At 40.7% G+C, this 21,057-nt stretch overlaps 1 protein-coding gene across 8 annotated transcripts in view; it reads left to right on the forward strand.

Moving 5' to 3' along the window:
- Nucleotides 1-21,057, forward strand: part of ush2a (Usher syndrome 2A (autosomal recessive, mild)) — a 188,645-nt gene that overhangs the window by 17,678 nt on the left and 149,910 nt on the right. For all 8 annotated transcript variants that reach the window (XM_086025800.1, XM_086025798.1, XM_086025799.1 and 5 more), the window contains 7 exons: nucleotides 6,124-6,259; nucleotides 11,060-11,123; nucleotides 11,597-11,698; nucleotides 11,857-12,046; nucleotides 12,194-12,402; nucleotides 13,263-13,484; nucleotides 15,252-15,345. In XM_086025800.1, the coding sequence (XP_085881926.1) occupies nucleotides 6,124-6,259; nucleotides 11,060-11,123; nucleotides 11,597-11,698; nucleotides 11,857-12,046; nucleotides 12,194-12,402; nucleotides 13,263-13,484; nucleotides 15,252-15,345 (1,017 nt within the window). The remainder of the gene's footprint in view (nucleotides 1-6,123; nucleotides 6,260-11,059; nucleotides 11,124-11,596; nucleotides 11,699-11,856; nucleotides 12,047-12,193; nucleotides 12,403-13,262; nucleotides 13,485-15,251; nucleotides 15,346-21,057) is intronic.

Genomic DNA, 21,057 nt, shown 5'->3' on the forward strand with positions numbered 1-21,057 from the left:
ACACGATTGTGAACTGTGCCACCATAAAGTACCCCCTATGTGTCCATCCTTCCTTTCGCAGTTTTTAATTGTTTTTTTTTTTTCAGAGCGCCCCTCATTGCCTCCTGCATTGAATGAAAAAAAGTCTTCTAGACTAATGGTCTTTATTAAAAGGTTGGCATGTCACCTTATATATGCCCTCGATCTCTTTTTTTTCCCCCCTCTCTGCTTCTTTCCTTTTCTCTTTCCCAGCCTCATCTATCTCTTCAAAGACCCCACCCCCCAGCCCCACCGCCGACCACCCCTTCATTGTCTCTTCGCCTCCACCTTCTACGTCCTTCCCCCTCTCTCTCTCATTTTCTTTACACTCACACCCTGTTCCTCTCTCTCCCCCTCTTCATCTCCCTGGGGACAATTTTCTTTTCTTAAATAAACTGTCATAGCTAGTGTTAAAATATGGGCCTTACACGGGGCGAGCGCGACGAGGCAAAGGCACGGGGCCCTGGGCTGGTATAAAACATGGATAATATGCTGTGAGAGGTAATTGTATCTTTTAGCACTGAGATGAGTAGAACAAATGTGTCTCCCCCTCTCTTTCTTTTTCTCTTTTTATTCCTTTTGCTCCTCACCTCCGCTTCCTATCTCTTGCCTTGCACACTGCCCACAACGTAATACGATAGAGTGAATATTGGCTGTACATCAGAGCTGCTAACAGTTCATAGTTGGCGGGGAGGGGATGGGAGGGGGGGACCAAAGAGAGAAGCTTGGAGAGTGAAAAACAAGAAGAGGAAGGGCAAGAACAGCAGAGGAAGAGGAGCTGGAAAGGTGACAATGTGCCTGGAGATTCCAAAGTGAAGACTAGGCAATAGTTATAATCACATTGGACTTTTAATTGCGCCCTGAGCTTACTCAAATGATGTTAATTTTATTATGATTACTTCCACTGTAGTGGCATTAAGGAGAAATCATTCAGTGTTATTATAAAATGACACTGTGGCCTTTGGGGCATCTGTTTGTCTGGTCATATTTGAGGTCACGCACCAGGAGAGGTGAAAGAGCAGAACCAGTTCTGAACTTGGGCGAAGTGTCTTATTAAAACACCTAGCTGATTTTTAACATTTAGGACCCTGTTTTCATGCCCAGCACAAATTTAACGTGCAGTCTAACTGTGTGCATGGGTGGACTTTACTTCTTTTTATCGTTTCATTGGCCGGTGCTGGTTTAAAGGGGCGTTTGCTCCGTTGTGGGAGTGAATACAGCCAATATAGTTTCTGGCCAATGAAAGTGGCTCTGCTCATTCCCTTTAAATGTTGCGCAGGAGAAGCGTGCACAAAATCTTTGACATTGCTGAAGCGGAAATGGACTCGCTGGAGTCCATGCAGAAGATTGAAGCACACAGAGTATGTTTAAAAGGAACTGCAAGCAGACCTCAATGGGTGGATAATGTCAAGTTGGCCAACGTCTAAAGTGTAGTCTACTGCAATTTCTGCCATCAAAATGTCAGGTGTGCTGGGGATACGTAAAAGAACGCTCTACATGGCACAGCGCGATCTGTCAAATACCCAAACATGGTAAACTAGACTTTGATTATTATTTCTTATGAATAATGTAAAGTTTAACTATAGATTGTCTTTTTTTCTTTTCAAGTCTTGATTGTACATGCCATTTTGTCATTCATACTGTTTGTAGCCTCAATGATCAACAGGTATCAGTCTTTTCTTGAATACACTCCAAAATGGCCTCAGTATGTGTTTGTTGTTCAGCTTTTCTTTTGTCAACACTTAAATCTTTCTTTTATTAGACCTTTCATTCCAACATCCCTGATTCACTACTCCCCAGCCCCTCTTTTATCTCACCCGCTTGCTCCTCATTGACAGCTTCCCTGGCCGTGTTAGTATTTGTCTTATCAGTGAGTGGCTTGTCACTCATTCAGTCACTAGGTAGTACGTTCTCGGCAGGCTTGGAGAGAAAGTGAAGAGTGTTCGAGGCAGAATGTTGGGAAGGGGAGATGTGATGTTTGACACGAGGAGAAAAAACGTGCACTTGTGTGAAAACAAAAGTGTCATGTCAAGAGACACATTTAATCAGTGTGCTTGTGCCTTTCAGATATCCGATTTGTGTCCCTGCCTCCAAAACTAGGCATGTGTTCACCAATAAAGAGATTTGTCAAATTTGACAAGTCATTTTTACACAGGTTGGGTGTTTTTTTTTTTTTTTTTTGTAGATAAACTGTTTGCTTTGTGTGTGGTGGCTGCACAGCAAACCTGGCCTGTTTTGTATGGAGTGTTATCCTCCGCCTCTTATATCTGTAGCTCACCGCTATCAAGTGAGCTTAGAGGAAACACTGTGGTCCACACTGTGTACTGAGCCACAGCTTGGCAGAAGTGTGAAAATGGAGAAGAGCTTGAGTCAAAATGCTCCTCTACAGATCACTAAAAGCTTTCCACTCATGGTTTGCCTTCCCTCGCTTTTTACAGAGGCTTAGGTGCTTGCCAGGGGGTATTTATTTTTTATTTATTTATATTTTTCCCACAAGAAAAGGCTGATTAAACGGCCGTAGAACAATGCAATCTATGGGAAAAAACTTGAAATGATCGATTATGTAGCACTAAAGTGTTGTCTTTTTCTCTTGAAATATTTCTGTATGTGACGGACATTGGTTGAAATTCTTAAGGAAAGTGTGTTTTCCCTCTTACAGTAAATGTCTTTAGTTCTAAAGTTTACAACAGCTATGCTTAGAAAAAAATACGCTGTCAAGGCTCCAGATAAATATCTTTTCATTTAAAGTATGAACCACATTCATATATACTAGGGGTGCTCAAGTCCAGTCCTCAAGAGGCCCTAACCAGCCTGGTTTCCAACAAAACCAGGGTTGTAAACAGTTGATCTCAGACACTGGTTGAACCTTGAACCTGTATTTCCCAAAGGCAACAAGCTGTTTCCAAACTTCCATCATCATATAACCTTAATTAACAATATTTTGTAGCAACACTTTTGATATTAACGAGAAAAACAGCTTTGTTTAAAGCCGAAGTCAACCCAAACATATTTTTTTCAAGAATATGTTCCCAGCAGGACCACTAGTTGAAACACGGCATTCTGATTAATATTGCGTTTGTGGAATATGAGCAGCAGCAAATTTCCACCCGTTTTTAGGCATCTCGGGGGGCGGCCATTTTGTCACTTCATTCAACTGAAAATGACATCACAAATGCTCAGGGCTCAGATAATGACCAATCATGGCTCAGCTTCAGAAAACGGTTGAGCTGTGATTGGTTGTTACCTGAGCCCACAGACATTGTTGTCATTTTCAGTTGACAGAAGTGACAAAATGGCCGTCCCTTTGATGGCTAAAACAGGTGGATTAATTCCACAAATGCAATATTTATCACAAAGCCTATTAAGTGTTTATAACAGAACAGCCCTTTTAACCTACAAAGAGACCTAAATTTTTATCGTTACTGGACTAAATGGTATCAGTCCAAATGAGATTCAAGTTACATGTCACTACTTAAAGCAGAAGTCAACCCAAACACATTTTTTTTCAAGACCCACTAGTTGAAACACGGCATTCTGATTAATTTTGCATTTGTGGAAGAGAAGTTAAGCAGCAAAATGCACTCGTTTTTAGCCATCTGTGCGGGCGGCCATTTTGTCTTCTGTCGACTGAAAATGACATCACAGCTGCTCACAACGACCAATCACGGCTTACCTGTTGTCTGAATCTGAGCCGTGATTGGTCGTTGTGAGCAGTTGTGATGTCATTTTCAATCGACAGAAGACAAAATGGTTGCCCCCAGAGATGGCTAAAAACTAGTGGATTAACACTTATTCCACAAACGCAATATTTATCAGAATGCCTTGTTTCAACTAGTGGGCTTGCATAGAACATATTCTTGAAAAAAAAAAAAAAAAATGCATTGACTTCTGCTCTAAGAAAGTAAAAAATAAAATTCCGTCATTCTCAAAGAGTTCTTAAATTATTAGAGGTAAAGGAAAGAAATGCAGATAAATTGAGGAAAGGAAAAACTAAGTGTTTATGAGAGCTAACAAAGAGGACTTGGCTGTGTTTCAGAAGGGCGCGTGGCGGCTAAGGAGGATGAAGCGTTTCACTATTCATTTACATCAGCTCTGACAACTGCCTCACATCTCCCCAAGAGCCACACTGCTCGGGCTTAAAGATTCTTAAAGTGGGCCCTTCTTCTGGTTCCCGCTCTGACTTTCCCTCTCCTCCCTCCTCCCCTTCCTTCTCTTACTCCCATTCTCTCCTGAGCTCTCATGTGCTTGCCAGTCTTCAATCAGCCATCATGAAAGTGTCTGTCTGCGCGTCTTAACCATCCTCTGAGAGGCAGACACTTGTCTGGGACTGCCTTCATCCCCTAAAGGCGTTTTTTAAATTTATTTATTTTTTAACTTGGACTTATTTCCCTCCTCACACCTTTTCAACTTCCCTAAAGAGCTGACAACAAATGAGAGCAACAGGGCAGGAAAGTAGAGACAGTGATTACTGGGAGAGGTTGTGGACAGAGACAGATAACGCTTTATAAACATCCCTTCTAATTTTCTAATAAAGGTGCTGAGGGAAAGACAAAACAAAAAGAACTGGATGTCAAATGACGCAATGGACAAAGCAATAAAGATGAGAGCAAAGGCAATATGGAAATAGGAGGAGGGACGGAGGGAGGAGGACTTAAGAATCACGATTATCAGTATCCACACAGAGTGTTTCCCAAAAAAACGGATTTGGAGATTGTGCAAAGCGAAAGAGTGTGAGAGCACACATTAAAGTTTTGCTTATGGAGGTGTCTTTCTTTTTTTTCCCCCTTCGTGGGTTTGATGTGAAAGGGAACTGCCACTGCTTTGACGATGTTGTCGGCTGTGCCGTTTTCCATATTCATGGTGCGGATCGAGAGAGGACAGCGGCAAGAGCGCAGAGATTTTTGGTCAAACAGAAAGCTCATTTGCGCTGAGGCAGTTTAGCCCCAGGCTTTCCTGCTACTGGGGAAATGAGTTGGAAGATTAGTCGTATGTATAATTCGCACACGCACACAGGGTCACACAAAGATATGCAAAAAATGTGTGTACACTTTTAGAGATTGATCCACAAGTTGAATGCACAGAAAAGCTGACCTTTTGCCACGACATGAAATTGCAGTTCGGTTACTGCAGCGTGTCTTTGGGTCCAACTTCTGTGCTTAAGATCTTTAATAAAGTAATAACCAGTCACATAGAATATTCTTACAATCTATTTACATCAGATCCAATAAGAGAGCATTATTGTCATTTTAATTTATAAAAAACAATGCTCAGTCTTGATTAACACCAACATCAGAGAGGTATGTATTTATATAATTCACTGGAATGCTCCTAAGGTTGTGTAGTTTGTAATTTGAAAAAAAAATATCTGGAAAAAATGATTTTTTTAAGGTCATTTTTGAACATTTTCGAGTTTTAATTATACCATCATGCTTGATTGCACATTAATGTTGACACCTGTGTTCTTTGCGTGACTATTCTTTGGCTTTTTTCCAGTACATTTGTTATAAAATTTATTGGGAAAGAATGAGCAACTGCCACGAGTGTTGTCAAGAGAAGTTGGATATTGTAAGATGGATCACGTTCAAAGCTGTAGGACTCAGCTTGTCCCGAGGGACACTAAAGTCCCGCCACCTCACGATTCTATCAGATTAGCAATCATATATGCATTTAATTCATGACGGTTGAATTTGCTTTCATTTTTTTTGTACTGTCACTATTTGCCACTTAGTCTCATGATTAAAGTAAATATGAATTACTTTTTCTTTTTTTAATCAAAACTAAGTAACTAAGTAGGCGAGTTCAAGATTTGAGTTGCCAACAAGTGTCTGTCAGCATTGCAAAAAGCAAACAACGGTATATTAACTGTGAGCATTCAAATTATTGTCAAAAAACATACACACGATGTGGTCACCATGATGCAGTTGGATGCATTACGGTAAATATTGATTTATCGTGCTCGAAAGAACCGACTATGAAACTGCACACACCCCTGGTTTTTGGATGGATGTGTTCCTGCCTAAAATGCTGTCGCTGTTCAAACCTGTGATATCGAATGAAGATATTCCTGCTGTACAACTTAGATTTGTCACTCTGACGGACTTTCAGGTGCACGACAGACACGCCAGTCTGTTCCTGAATGGGCTGGAGGAGGATGGGACACCTTTTGAGACCCAATCACTGCCCGCCAGATTGTACGACAGCAATGAGGACAGCACCATGAGGGTGGGACTCAGCTCCAAAGGTAAAGGTGGCGCAAATATTGGCAAGTGATATCTGGAGAACTGACAAGAACAGTTACGAGTTAATTACCTAACCAATTAAAACATGAAGCCTTTTGTTATTCCTTCTGTTATGCTCAAGGTATGTTCCATGGTGGAGCTGTATGCCTTTTTAATGCTGGAACAGTTTTGCTGTGCAACAGGGAGTTTGAAAGACTCCCTCTGTGGGTGTGCGTGTATTGTAATGTTAATTGAAAATGCAGTAGCCCATTGTTGGAAGTCCCAGCACAAGCAACAAAATCATATGGAGTGTCTATGGAAACATATAAGTAAATAAATAGAGACTCGGATGTATGTTAGTCAATTGGTGTAAGGAGTTGCTGTGCCGGCACACTGAGGAAGGGCGGACTCGGCCGGGAGCGGGGCTTGCGCGCTTCTGACGGGGATCCGGATGTACTGTGAAATGTACTGTAATGCATTAAAAATATGTAAATAGTGGGGGGAATAGCTGGGGTGGGCCTGAGATAGACAGGGTGGCCAAGACGCCTTCTGTCTTCCCCAGCGTGACAACACCCTCCCCCCACTAGTGGGTATAATGCCTTAAAATTGGGAGACTAGCTGGGTGGAGAAGGGGATCAGCTGGACCAGAGGCCAGCACTGAATTGCCAAAACCATGTCCGGCCTTCGCATCGTCATACCCCTCGCCAGAACTTGAATGAGAATGTGTCAATGTTTTATATGTTCATATCATCACTGTCCTGTGAAAAACACGTGCATTTTTCTTATTTTTACTTTAATGGTGTTTCCGTGTTACAGACCTCGCATTAATGCGAAAATTTTTTTTAAAAGATCCACGTGTTTTTTCACAGGACAGCGATGATATGAACATATAAAACATTCACATCTTCTTTTATCTTGTTGTGTTTCTTGTTATGATTTCAATGATTACGCCACCTTTATGCCCCCCTCATTGAGCGACACATTTGTGATTGATTGGTGGTGCCTGGGAGCCGTCTCTGAGTCAATAGGAGAGAAATTGAGAGAAAAATGATATCCGTTCATCTTCAGAGTGATAAACGAGTGTTTTCTTCTCGTTTATCAGGCATTGATCCCTGGTTCACTGCAGGTAGCATCTGATAAGTTGAAGATCACATCAGAGGTTGTGATCAATAGAAGTGATTGGCTCGTGTGTGTGTGTGTGTGTAGCTGATAGTCAAACCCGGGGGCCGTGTCTGGAATTTTGATCAAAGAATTGATTGTGCGAATGCTGATCAGATCTATCGATTAACAACTATGTCTGTTGTTGGTGGGAGAATTCTGTGTCTGATGAGTAACTAGAAACAAATGCGTAAGCAGGATGACATTTCCTCAAGGCCTCTCAATAAAAAAATATACACACACGCACACACACACCGGTATATAAAATCAGTGGCATGTCGTCAGGGCTGTCAAAGCCTTCTCTACAGGCCCAAACACTATCAGAAACACAGAACTCCATTTATAACTTAAATGAAGTGGCAATTATTTGTTTCCAACAGTCATTTATCTTCATTTCATAATTCTTAATTTTTTACACTAGTTTTGAGATTTGATTTTCTAACTACACAAGTGGTGATATAATTTACTGATTTATATTTAATTGAAAAAGACATTAAATTCATGTTATACACAAATGACATGTTGGTGTGGCCCTCGGCAACCGTTTCAGTTTTTCCATATGGTAGTTTTGAAAAATGAATTGCCCACCTACGACTTCGGATGATTTAGCAAGTTAAGGGCAGCGGTCTGGTGCCCAATCTTTATCGAGCCACCAAACACTTCCACATATTTTGACGAACTATCAAAGATGCGGCCTAACGATGACGAGATGACCATCCTGTCGCCTCAGGCGCCAGTCTCCCAAAATAGGGCCCTTGGAAGCATTTGTCATGGCTGCCAACTAGACTTGGACTTTTTGTCTATGGGCACTGAGCTGCATTCACAGATGTCTGTGGCTGCTATTTTCATGGAGCACGAAAGCCAAATAAGGCAATTGAATCCGGAGCACATGAATATTTTCTGTACGCATGCGCACTTGCGCACCGCTTATGTGCACCTCTGCCTAGAAGCGACAATTGTCCTTATTAGAAGCCAATGCACCACCCAGACTGAAATAATTCCATCATCACATAAAGATCTGCTTCTTTAGTAGAGTACATGGTTTATGAAACATCCTCAAGATCTGTGTAACCCAGTACACATCCAGGTCTTCTTCGATATTATTGCAAGAGCTGCTCAAAGAAATATAAGAGAACACCACTTCATCCTGGTAATCAACCAGGTATGAAACTGAAAAGGGCAAGAATACAAAATGGTGTGACTGTCAAAACAAAATGCACACAAATCATAGTTGCTGGTATCTCTTGTCAACAGTTCCAACAACATGAAATACAAAAACGCCACTTAGCAATGCAGCGGATGACTGAAACGCGGAGTTTGGAAGACAGAGACCTACACACAGAAGGGAGAATTAAAGCTTATACCTTGCATCATCCCAGTAACAATAGGCAGAGTGCTTTACAGAGGAAACCCTAATCCCATTTCCACACGCTAAAGAAATCCTCAGCCAAAGCCTCAGGCTGCACAACCACACACTGTTCGAACACACTTCGATCCCATAACGCTCTCGCACTCTCATTCAGTTTTTGACACACACAACCACCTCAGCACACACACTCAGTTGAACAATGTTCTCGAGCCAAACGCGGCAAAGCCTCCCTCAAATGCAAATGCGCACACACAGAAGCGCGCACACGCATAGGCTCACGTTTGGAGTTTGTTGGAATACCCACAAACACGCACGCACACACAGACAAAGCTAGACATGGCAGGGCTTCTGTCATCGCTTACAGACGATATCCTATTTCTAACAGTTGTTGTCTAACTAGACAACTTTGTTGGACACTAAAACACCCGGGCTCTCTTTGGACCATCATCATTGCCCATTTGTGCTTTAGTCTTTCATGTTCAAGCCAACATTGTCACGTCTGGAGGCCTGCGTGTTGAGATGCGTTCACTTCTGGGTTTGATGGCACCTCTTTTGTAAAGTTCAGTCAGTTCCTCACACACCCTTTCTTCTCTGCATCAGTCAGCAGCACACTTCACAGTTTTTCATATGTGACTAATTCTTACCAGTTTCTCAAGCTTATTTTGAGGTTTAGAACTCTTTGTATGAAGAGTTTGTCTGCTTTAAGGAGCTTGTGATAGTCAACTATCACACTTACCTGAGGTTTAAAGCCCAAAGACCAAGGTCTTGACACAGTTCTTAATTGGTTAAGGAATCAACCAATGGTCAAGTTGGATGGTCAATTTTAATTCTGTAAGATATTTTGCATAATTCCATGCTTACAACTTTGGCTCAGACCCATTTTCTGTTCAAGCATGACTTTGCCTCAGTGCACAAATAAAATTCAAAATTCAAATTCAAAAGATCAGCTCATCGGCAAGCTCTGAGAAGCCTGATAACGTGAATCAGGTCTGTTGGAAGAGGGAGAAATCGAAAACATGCTGGTTAGGGACCCACAAGGACCAGAGTTGGACACCCCTGAGCTACAGTATATGTCCTACTTTCACTTACTTTACTTCAGCAGTCACCAACGTGGCCCTCAATGACTGCATGAGTAACCCACGGGCCTGTTATAACACAACTCACTATTTATTGAACGATATGATTTCCTTGGAATGTTGTAGAGTGAGCATTTGAAAATGTGAATCCTTGCAGAGATTTATAGAAATGAAGTTCTGTTTATAACTTTGTTAAATCCATCCATCCCTTATCTGAACACAGCACTTCTGGGCGTACTGGAGCCTATCCCAGCTGTCTGCAAGCAGTAGGCGGGTTACACTTTGAACTGGTTGCCAGCCAATCACAGGGCACACATCGGCAAATAACCAGTTACGCACACAATCATACCTTGGACTATTTTAGAGTGCCCAATTAACCTATCATGCAAGTTTTTGGAATGTGGGAGGAAACCGGAGTACCCGGAGAAAACCCATGCAGGCACAGGGAGAAGAAACAGAGGGCAAACTCCAGATTCGCAAGAGTCATACCCATGACCTCTGCACTGTGAGGCTGACGTGCTAACCAGTTCGCCACCACGCCGCCCACTTTTTGAAATCATTGTTGATAATTGTTGTGAGAAATTGTTACCATGATCAGTGTTTTCACATAGATGAATATCATGAATTATTAATATTAACATATTGTATACTTGAATGTAATTCGAACCAATTTATTTCAGAAGTGTATGTCAAACTGGTAGTCCTTCGCAATAATCAATACCCAAGAAGTATCTCTCGGTTTCAAAAAGATTTGTGAGCCCTGCTGTAGATGTAATAGCTCGAGGTTCCAATATCAATAAAGTACAGTGAAATCGGGTTTAATTGATGCTGAATGTTATGAGGCCTTAAAAGCCATCCTATTCTGTGGACAGAAGTTTAGAATACAAATACATTGCATCTTCGTGTATAGAGTAAGATCTCTGTTTCTCGTAGAAATTAATGAGTTTCTGCCAAATGCCAAATGCTTAACACCTTGCCATCTTAATGCAAAGGCTTTTAAAGCCTTGCTGCCCTTTAATGGCACCAAATTCAGACTGTGACTGATCTTTGTCAGTCTTGGATCATGAACCGAGCTTATATGAGCAGGTATATAGGCAGCTTCACTTAGCTGTTATCAAGAAACCGATAAGATAATCTACTGAATACTGTGAAATCCTCTCACTCTGTGACTTTAGTACAAACCCATTAACACCTTACCGGTGTTCTATTCGTCTCTCCAGGGTCCAATCAGTTCATGGGGAAGATGCAGGACTTTAGATTTTATCCCGCCACTTTGACCAACAGGTGAGGTGGATGGACACGTCTCAATGGATATTTTGGTGAATGAATCGAAGAAGACTGCCCGATGCTGGGAAATGAACGATACAGATTCGTTTTGAATGATGAATAGTTGAAGGAAAAAAGGAGAAGTCTTATCCTTGCATCTTAAAATCCATACTGCTTCCAGAGGATTTTCCTTAGAAATTCAATACAAGACAATTAGTGTTTCTTTTGGCAGCGATGCAGACAGTAAGGACTTATATCCCTATTTTGTGCTTTGTGTTCTGTCAAAAATCAATTAACAAGTACTTAAAGATTCCATTTTATAAATGAAGACGGAAATTTGTGGTCATCCTTGATTGAAAATAAATTGTGCTCAACATTAAACGGCTGTTTGGGTAGAAAATAGGAGTCATTCAATCATTGTAATCATGCCATTATTCTCCCTTATCAAAGACTAGCATTGCTTTGTTCAGCTCTACTTTTCCATTCAACAGGGAAATAGTGGAGATTTTTTCAGGTGTCCTGTTACAGCTCCATTCCCAGTCTGAGTGCCGCTGCCCTCCCACTCATCCCAGAGTGCACCCCTTAGTGGAACGGTACACTAAAAGTTTGCTCCAAGCATCCTATTGTTATAGTGAGCTTTACAGCTCGCTAAATGTTTTTAGAGTTTTCTGTTGCATTTCCAGTCTGCTTTAATTTCCTCTTGGAGAAATATTTCTCACTAAATGCCATGTATATGTTTTACTCCGAACAGATATTGTATCCCCAATGCTGTTGAGGACACCACCAACGACCGAGTTTTTCGACTGAACTTCAGTGCACATCCACTCGCTTATGTCAACGATCAGGACATGGGCACCGTGTGGCGCTCAAAGCTCATGACCCCACAGGAATTGGATGAAGGGTTCACTATTACTGTTGATCTGGCAAATGGACAGTATCAGGTAACTCAATGCATCATTCCTATATTCTTTCTTCACTTAAACCCTCTTTTTGAGGTTTGTTCTTCATTAGGAATACGATTTTGGTTGTACAATGTTTTTTTGTTGTTGTTGTTTTGTTTAAACCTTTATTACCCCGCTCCATTACAGGTATTCTATATCTTAGTTCAGTTTAGTGGCCCATTGCCCGAGTCACTTTTGATCCAAAGGCAAAGACTCCCAGATGAACAGAACAGCATCAACAGAGAGCAGCCCTGGTTGGACTGGCAGTACGTGGCTAAAGACTGCAGTGTATTTAATATGCAGAACAATGCGCCGCTGCTGACACCAGACTCAGTCAACTGTCTTCAACTACCCAGGTATACCCCGACACATACGTTTGAATATTGAGTGTTGAAAAGTTGCATTTTAAAGTTAAAATAAAAAAAGAAAAACACATTTTAAAATTCGACTTGTACATCTATGCAAAGTGAATAACTAGACTCACACTTTATTCTGACCCTCTCAGAGTGACTAGATCATCAACCGCCTACAGTTGCCTTTGGCAGATTACTTTTTCCAGGCACTCTTTGATACCAGATACACCGTCTAACACACTCACACACACACTGTGTCTCACGGGCTAGATTTTGGCAGATCTGCTGGTATCAAGCCCCGAGTTGGCGCAAGATCGAATGGCTAGGGTTACCTACCTGCGTGAGATCAGAAATTATGTAGTCATTGCTCATTTTTTGCTTGACTGACAGATGATATGACATACAACTGTGTCTGGCACACTCACGTGCATTAGTTAATTTGGCATGAGAGCAGTTGTACCTCGCGTTGGCAACATAATAAAACACTTTATGACCTTAGCGGCTGATAACCATATCAATAAGGAAAAGCTGTGCTTGATCCTGGAAGATTTGCATTTCTTATCTTGTGAGATGTATTTAATCCTACAGGAGACTTTGTGCCCTGTAAGTTTGGTTGAGTGTTTGTAAAGATGAATGCAAGCGCATCTTTTAAGTGTTTTCTGACATGCTCTGCTCCAGGGGATCCCTTTTGCGTCTTGCCTCATGTAAAGGTAAAACTGTATTGTTTTATAGATAGCAGATGAAGAGTTCACCTAAAGCAGAAGAAAGTATTTGAACAGAATGAAGTTTAGCATTTGTAGTTCACAGTTATTCAGTGGTTATGGCAGATTATGCCTCTTTTGTTCTTTTGAAATATATTCCAGTGAGGAGCGCTACTCCGGCGGTAACATCACAATCAGTCTGCTGAGCCCAGAGCCGAACATGAGGCCAGGCTACAGTGATTTCTACAACACCCCCAGCCTTCAGAAGATGGTGCATGCCACTCAGGTGCGGATACATCTAGGAGGACAGTACCACACCAGAGCAGCAGGGGTGGACCAACGACACAGACACTATGCCATCAAAGAAATCACAATCAGTGGCAGGTGGGTTACAAATAATAAAATAGAAAAATAAAAATAAAGAATCTAAATATTCGCAGGGGATACTGACAGAGCCTTGCCGCCAATACGAAAAAAAAAAAAACTCAAGTTAAAAGTTAACGCTCCCCCAAAAATGTTTAGAATTGCCTGTATAAATAGTTTAAAACATAAATGTACCACAAACTATGGTCCTCCAACACTTAAATAATTTCAAAGTCATTGTACAAAATTACTCTTCAGAATAAATGCTTGAGATGATGTGAGTTTGGAAAGTTGCACATTAAGTGCACATGTATGCTGCCTATCCAAGCCGTAAAAATACCAATTGTCAAGCAATAAGAAAACCCTTCTTTGTTGGCTTTTCATTTTTAGCTTAAATGCTTTCTGCGAACAGGTGAGTTTTTCAGTAACTAGCTGAAGATGGCTACAACAGAAAAAAACAAGAGTATGTGGGATTCAGTGTACAAGGTGATGTTGCATATTCCTGAATTGTGGAGGTTTTCTCTGGTTTCAATTTTGAGGGTGATGTGAAGTACTTCAGTAAACTTTATATAGTAATATTCTTTACGAACACATTTGGGGATTAGAAAGTAAGATCCATCTCATACTGAGTTAATACGAGCTTTGAGAGTAACTTTAAATACATTTTTCTATTAGGCAGACAGCATCCCCTTTTACAACTGGTAATTATAGGATTATACAGGAGGCAATCATTTCTTACTGTCCTTCCATTCCCACTTAGCTATTTTAATTAGTAGCTTGTTACTTTTTGTAAGTGGAATTTCAGCTTTCAATCCCCTGCATTCCCTCCCATTCCAATTTCATTCAAGCGTGCAAATGGTCATCATGTGAGGGAGTTCAGATAAAAAAAAACACTATTAGACAACAACAAAAAATACAAATGGAGGATATATACCGGTACGCAGAAAAAAAGTAGAATAGTGTGCTGCAAAGCAGCTGATGTCAAATGTTAAAGCAGTACATGCATTTCATGTCATATTCCGGAATTATTGTCCCAAGTCATACAAAAATTATGTTACTATTGAGTGATCATTAAAAAATTATATCATATTTATTTTTTGGGGGGGCAGCAATCTACAATTTGCCCCTTTTCTTATGTGTTGTCTATCCACTGTCATCTGTTTTCTGTTCATTTAAATTTGGAATTCTATTATGTGTTTTTGCTGGTTTCCTATTCATAATTGAGCCTATTTTCGCCATTTCATTGAGTCTATGTTAAAGTAAATCCTAAATGCTGTTCATCTCAGGGACAGTTGGCTACATCAAAACAATGCAACTTTCTGAAAACGCTTATTAATTATGAAGGGAAAAGCCCTAGGTGCTAATGTGAATCATATTTCATTAATCTAACCACTGGAGAACAGAAAAATGGCACAGAGGGAGCAGGAGGTGAAATAATACAAGGAAAAACGAACAAATGAAAGAAAGAAAATCGTCTGAATGAATAATTAAATGACTGTCTCGCTGTGTGTACGTGTGTGAAAGAGAGAGAGATGGGTGTCTGCTGCATGTTATGCTGCTCTGATCATTTTCAGCATGACATTTATAAATGTTGAATGGGTCCTTCCTAATGGCCCTTCTATCATTCCATGAACGTATTGGTCAAAGCATAAACTTTGAAGCTTGAAAAGCTTGTCATCTATTTTCTTGGTTACAGCTGGAAGAATTGAATTATTAGTTGCCCAATGTTGTAGAACAACCTGTACAATAACTCTCTTCTGTTTCTTGCACTTTCTGCCATGCAACCAGATGTGAGTGTTACGGCCATGCAGATCACTGCGACACCAGTGTCTCCCCCTACCGCTGCCTGTGTCTACCTGAAAGTCACACTGAGGGAAACAATGTGAGTAGCAAACCTTTTAAAATAGGACATTTTTGACAAAGCACATGCAGTCGGTACACTACAGTACGTATCATACAGCGAAATTTCCAACATTTCAGAAACCTTCTTTGGAAATCTCCCATAATTTAACGTAATATGGGTTTACCGATAATGATGATGATGTCTTTTACAAATAAACATTCATACACATACAGTATGTAGACAGGCACCCTCAAAGCACCGAGTAAACCACCAAGGGAGAATCTCCTTATGGTCTTAATTAGGCAGTTTACCAAGGCGTGTATGCGCACGTACACACACACATACACACATACAGAGTAATATGGAATATTCTACAAGTAAATGTAGAGTACAGTCATTCTGAGACAAGCATTCCTTTTTTTAACTCACTTAATGCCAGCCATTCGCAGCACAGCTAAGCTCCTGAGTGCCAGCCATTTTTGAGGATTTTGACCCATCTTTGAAGGCCCACAGAATATTGTTTTATGGCTATATAGACACGGGGCATACCAAAAGAAAGATAAGACTCTCTCAGCATTTGTCATTCTTTAGTAATCTGCAGTACAACATGACACTGAAAATCCTGTTTCTGGAAAAAAACTGAAAAATCGATGGGTTTTGTGAAAAGACTTATTTCAAGTAAACCATCAACTGACACCAATATTGTTGGCTTTTATGACACCTATATAAACAGTACTTTTCTTATAAAAAAAAAAACAATTCTAAAAAAGTAATTTTGATGGCAAAAAACAATGCATGTTCAAGTATCTATTTACTGTTGTTTAAAAAAATGTATGAACAGTGTGCTATATACAGGCACGTTCATGCGTGTGTGGGGGGTGCCTGCGTGTGTGCGTGTGTGTGTGTGTGCTACTTATCTCACATTCCACAAACGCAATATTAATCAGAACGCCATGTTTAGACTTGTAGACTTTTCAATAGAACATATTGAAAAGAACATTTGGAGTTTGACTTTCCGCTTTAAGCTTGGTAAAGAGGAGAAAACAATCACATGGAGCTAGCTCGGTGAATAGGGAGGTAGCGCGAGCACGCAGATGTTTTTTTTTTTTTTCTCGGCCAAGAACCTTTGGATGCTCTGGGCATTGTGAGTGAGTAAGTTGTCATGGTGAAGTCACTATAAGTTGTCCACCCACAGCTTTCACTTTGTCTCGCCAACTGAACATAGCAAACACCGCAGGATCTCTTCATAGACCTGCCAGCTGATCGTCTGGCCCTATGGCAAAAACTCACAGTGGACGATGATCCTCACATTGAATAATTCCTTCAACACGACTTGGGACTTGAACTAGCTCGCTCTCTTCAGCCTTGGCAACATCTGAGTCTTCCACTGATGGTTCTGGCATATGGTCTCTGGGTCTTTCTCAAAGAGCCATGACTCATCACCTTTATGACTCTAGCAAGTCTGGTCTCATTGGTCTCATCATCACTGACCCTGCTCATTGCTTGACGACCTAAAACACAGGATATGTACCGGTGTATATAAAAGCAGGTGGAAAAAAATCCAATGGCTGCAGAAGTAAAGTATATACTCCAGGGCGATTACATTGAAGGGGAAGACTTTGAAATATACCTTTGGTGACACTAGACCTGGAACATTTCGGAAACGCCTCCAAGTTGGTCAGCAGTGAAACGTTTTGGATGCCTGCCTGAATTAGTCACAACTGAATGTATCTTCGATACACTTGTGTGTTGGTGTGTTTTAGCCAGCTCTCAACAAGCATGGCTTTTGTTGCTAGCCAAACCTAAAGCCTAACCGCTTGATGCCTTCAAACACTGCCATACAGTATGTGACTGTAGACAAAAATGTAATTTGTCACTTAGGGCGCGCACTTAATAAGACATTGTCAATTACATTTTGTCATCCTGACTAATACGCATGAAAAATCTCTGCTTCTGTTTCTCTTTTCCACCCTTGTTATCTCTTTTACCGCCACACCCCCTGCCTCAATCCTTTGTCAACTGCTCTGTCTCATGCTGTCTCTCCTGGGTCTCCGTTGAAATAATGTCTTAAATCGACTAGAACAATGACATTCCCTCAGCATGCATCTCTAATCAGATGTCTTTCTCTCTGTTTGTCTTTTGCTCCATTTCACTGCACTTTTTCTTCAGCACTGTTCAATTCACACTGGCTGTGTTGTAAGCATTTTATTCATTTGAATGTGTCTTTCTGCTGTCGCAGGGGTGGGGAGGTATTCCAATGAATTTACGTGAGTCATGTCCTGCGGTCATTAACATTGTTTGGAGACACTTTTTCCCAACGCACTGTATCTTTTTTTTTAATGACAGATGCTACCAGATCACTTTATTTTAAGATTAAGAACACCAAAAAAAAAAAAAAAAAATGCCAATTGATTCATCATGACCATCCTAGTCTTTGATGTTTGGATTCTTTCCGTTTTCGACGCTAAATACTGTAACTTGGATATGCTTTGTTGTGCATATGCCACATACATTTCTGTCACTGGAGGTTTTGGTAAAAGACATTAGTGTGGAAACGCGCACATATGTCTGCATGTGTGTATGTGTGTGTGTGTGTGTCCCTGTGCATGTTTCTCCCAAAGCCTCTGCGCGTCATCCCTCACAGTGAATATTCAAGACCTTTCTTCTACCTCTGTAATAAAAGGCTGTGGGGAATATTAGCGTTTAATATTGCATGTGTTCTGTTGACTTGAATCGGCCCCACTCCGTGACGGATGTTCAACTAATCTGCAGAATTTCCACAGTGACATTAAAGTGACAGAAATGCTCAGACATGTGTCAAGATGATCAACGGGGGCCTCGGAAGACACACTCTTATAACTCGCCGAAGCTCAAACATGCACCCCCCTCGCCCCTCTCTTTCTCACTGCGTCTTTTGATGCTTTCTTATGTGCACTCCGAGTCACACTTAATCTGTCATTCTGTCCCTCCACATCTGATGGATCCAGTCACGTCTGAAAACTATATCATGTGATGTATTTCATATCACACCATACCATAATATGCTGTAGGCCTGATTTGCCAAGATCCCAGATAGTGAGTGCTTGAAGGGGAAGTCAACCCAAACGTTTTGTTTTCAAGAATATGTTCTATGCAAGCCCACTAGTTGAAACGAGGCATTCTGATAAATATTGCGTTTGTGTAATAAGAGTTAATCCACCCCCTTTTAGCCATACTTGGGGGCGGCCATTTTGTCACTTCTGTCGACTGAAAATGACATCACAACTGCTCAGGGCTCAGCTAACGACCAATCATGGCTCACCTGTTTTCTGAAGCTGAAACCCCCTGAGATGGCTGAAAAGGGGTGGATTTTGCCGCTTACCTCATATTCCACAAACGCAATATTAATTAGGATGCCATGTTTCAACGAGTGGGCCTGCTGGGAATATATTCTTGAAAAAAATGTGTTTGGGTTGATTCCCTCCTTAAATTGCATGGTCGCTCATTCAAAAAGATTGTGGACACTGTTGCAACAGGTGTAGAAATAATGGGCAGTGCCATATTTAAAAGACAGCTTTTCACCCTATCTAGCTCTGATGCTTTTCACTATGAAAAATTGAAAGTGCACCGCAATGGCAAAATTAGATTTGAAGTGATGGAATAATAGTGTTAGTGGAAGAGGCAAGTAAACATATTACTCAGTCACAGCAACAAAAAAAATCTAATTTGGGGGAAGCCATCAACCACATAAAAGCCATGTTTTGTTTGATTTTACTTTTCCTGAGTGCCCATCCTATGCAAAATTGTGTCCTCTTTTAAACTTGAAACAGGACCAGGAGATGTAGAATGGTTGCCCTGGACAGAACTCCGAAAAAAAACACCAATTGTCACCAAAATACAGAGTTGAGTGTGTCTTTGCCATATGTGATGTGGTATGACTAGTTAGAAAGTTAACAATCAATAAATAGATTATGTGTTAAAAAAAAGAAATTGAATCTCCTTAAATGTTTTGAACCCATGTTTCAATGCCAGATGGGACTGAATGACCAGCGCTTCTGCTCATTTGCTTCGAGACGCAGTTCACAATTTAATTCCACACAGTTGACAGACTTTTTAATTATCAATTAGTTACTATAGTGTACCTGTCCCAAACATTTCCCACTGGTGAATACAAAAAGTTGCGCTGTTGATCCACGATAACAACATTAGTAAACTAATATGGCTTTTTTATAGCTGACATTTCTGTGTGTTGTGTTTAGTTTAACTTGGCACTTTTCTGTGTACGTTTGCATCTGTGGGTGATGGATATTGATAGGCTGTGACGTTAAGAAGGGCTGCCCAGCATCTCTCCTGCAAACATCTGCTTCAGCAGCAGATTTGCACCCAGGCCGGGGTTAACCGGGTTAACTTTAGATACACGCAGGACGATCGTGTGCACGCAAACACACACGGACGTTCACACACACTCTCGGGGCGCGACCTTTCCAGTGGGAGCGTGAAATTGGTCATGGCTTTTAGGATAAGATGAGTTGCCCCAGCAGATTATCGCACACAGATGCTGCGCGTGCACACACACGCGCGCGCGCACACAAACACACTCACGCACACATGGACGCACAGTTGCTTGTGACAGGCCACCTGAATGTCCACACATCCATTAGAGGAGGCTCCTCACTCAGCAGGTTTGCGCCAAACATTCACAGGGAAAAAACGATTAACAGTATATTTTTCCTTTGCTACATTTTGGCTTAACTGTAATCTTTTATCTGCATGAAATGATCTTTTCAAATGATTTGAAATGTAACATTACAAAAAAATGATTTTCTAAAATGGATATTAACCAGCTTCCATACAGCACACAGTGTATTGCTGGCAAGCCCAATAGCCAACAAGCACTTGCAATCAATGACTTCTTCTACATTAGATACATCTGATAGGTCCAAAGACATCCAATAAGATTAGATACGATAATCCTTTATTGATCCACAGGCGGTAAATTATGTGTAGTGGTTAAAGCAGCATGCAGATAAAGTTTCCAAAACAAATTAGAATATACAGTAAGTACGTAATAAAAACTGTTCTATAGTACGAGCTACAAGACCTGTTAAAAAATGTGATTCTTACTGACGTGCGTCTAATGGTTTGCCCCCTCTCATGTATGCAAATGTGTTAATCAAAAGTACATATTAAACACCTTAACCAGCACTGCGGTTCTATGTCACTATAAACTACAACTTCAATGACAAGATAATGCCCCTGTGGCATTATTATCAAAACAGCTTCACTGTTATTTTAAGTATTATAGAGGAGGTTATGTTTTTTCCTCTGCTCCACTGATGATCAAGAAAAGAACCTACCAATGTCCTTATTGTTTCCTTTATTATTGTTATTATTGTTATCTTTTATTTTTGTTAAAAACTCAGATGCTTAGGTTTGTTGAAGTCTTTTTTTGGACATACGATGTGACACACTTTTGTTTTAGAACCCAATGAATTTTGCGAGTGCATGTTATCAAATCATATCATCTATCGATAGTTGTAACTTTGTATAACTATTTTAAATGTTTTTACCAATAATAAACTGCAGTAGGATATTTCTGTAACATTGTCTATCATTGTCTTATTTCAGTCAGTCATGTAACAATTTGGCATTTGCAACGATAACAGCGTTCTTTCAGGTTATTTGTGGACACCACATTAGGCTGACTAAATGTCAAGATCTCAAATGACACGCGATAGAATTGATACCATATACATTTAGAATTGCGGTACC

The sequence above is a fragment of the Filicampus tigris genome, chromosome 3 (genome assembly GCF_054856515.1).
Source record: "Filicampus tigris isolate MCC_2025a chromosome 3, RoL_Ftig_1.0, whole genome shotgun sequence".
In the NCBI taxonomy this organism is placed as follows: domain Eukaryota; kingdom Metazoa; phylum Chordata; class Actinopteri; order Syngnathiformes; family Syngnathidae; genus Filicampus; species Filicampus tigris.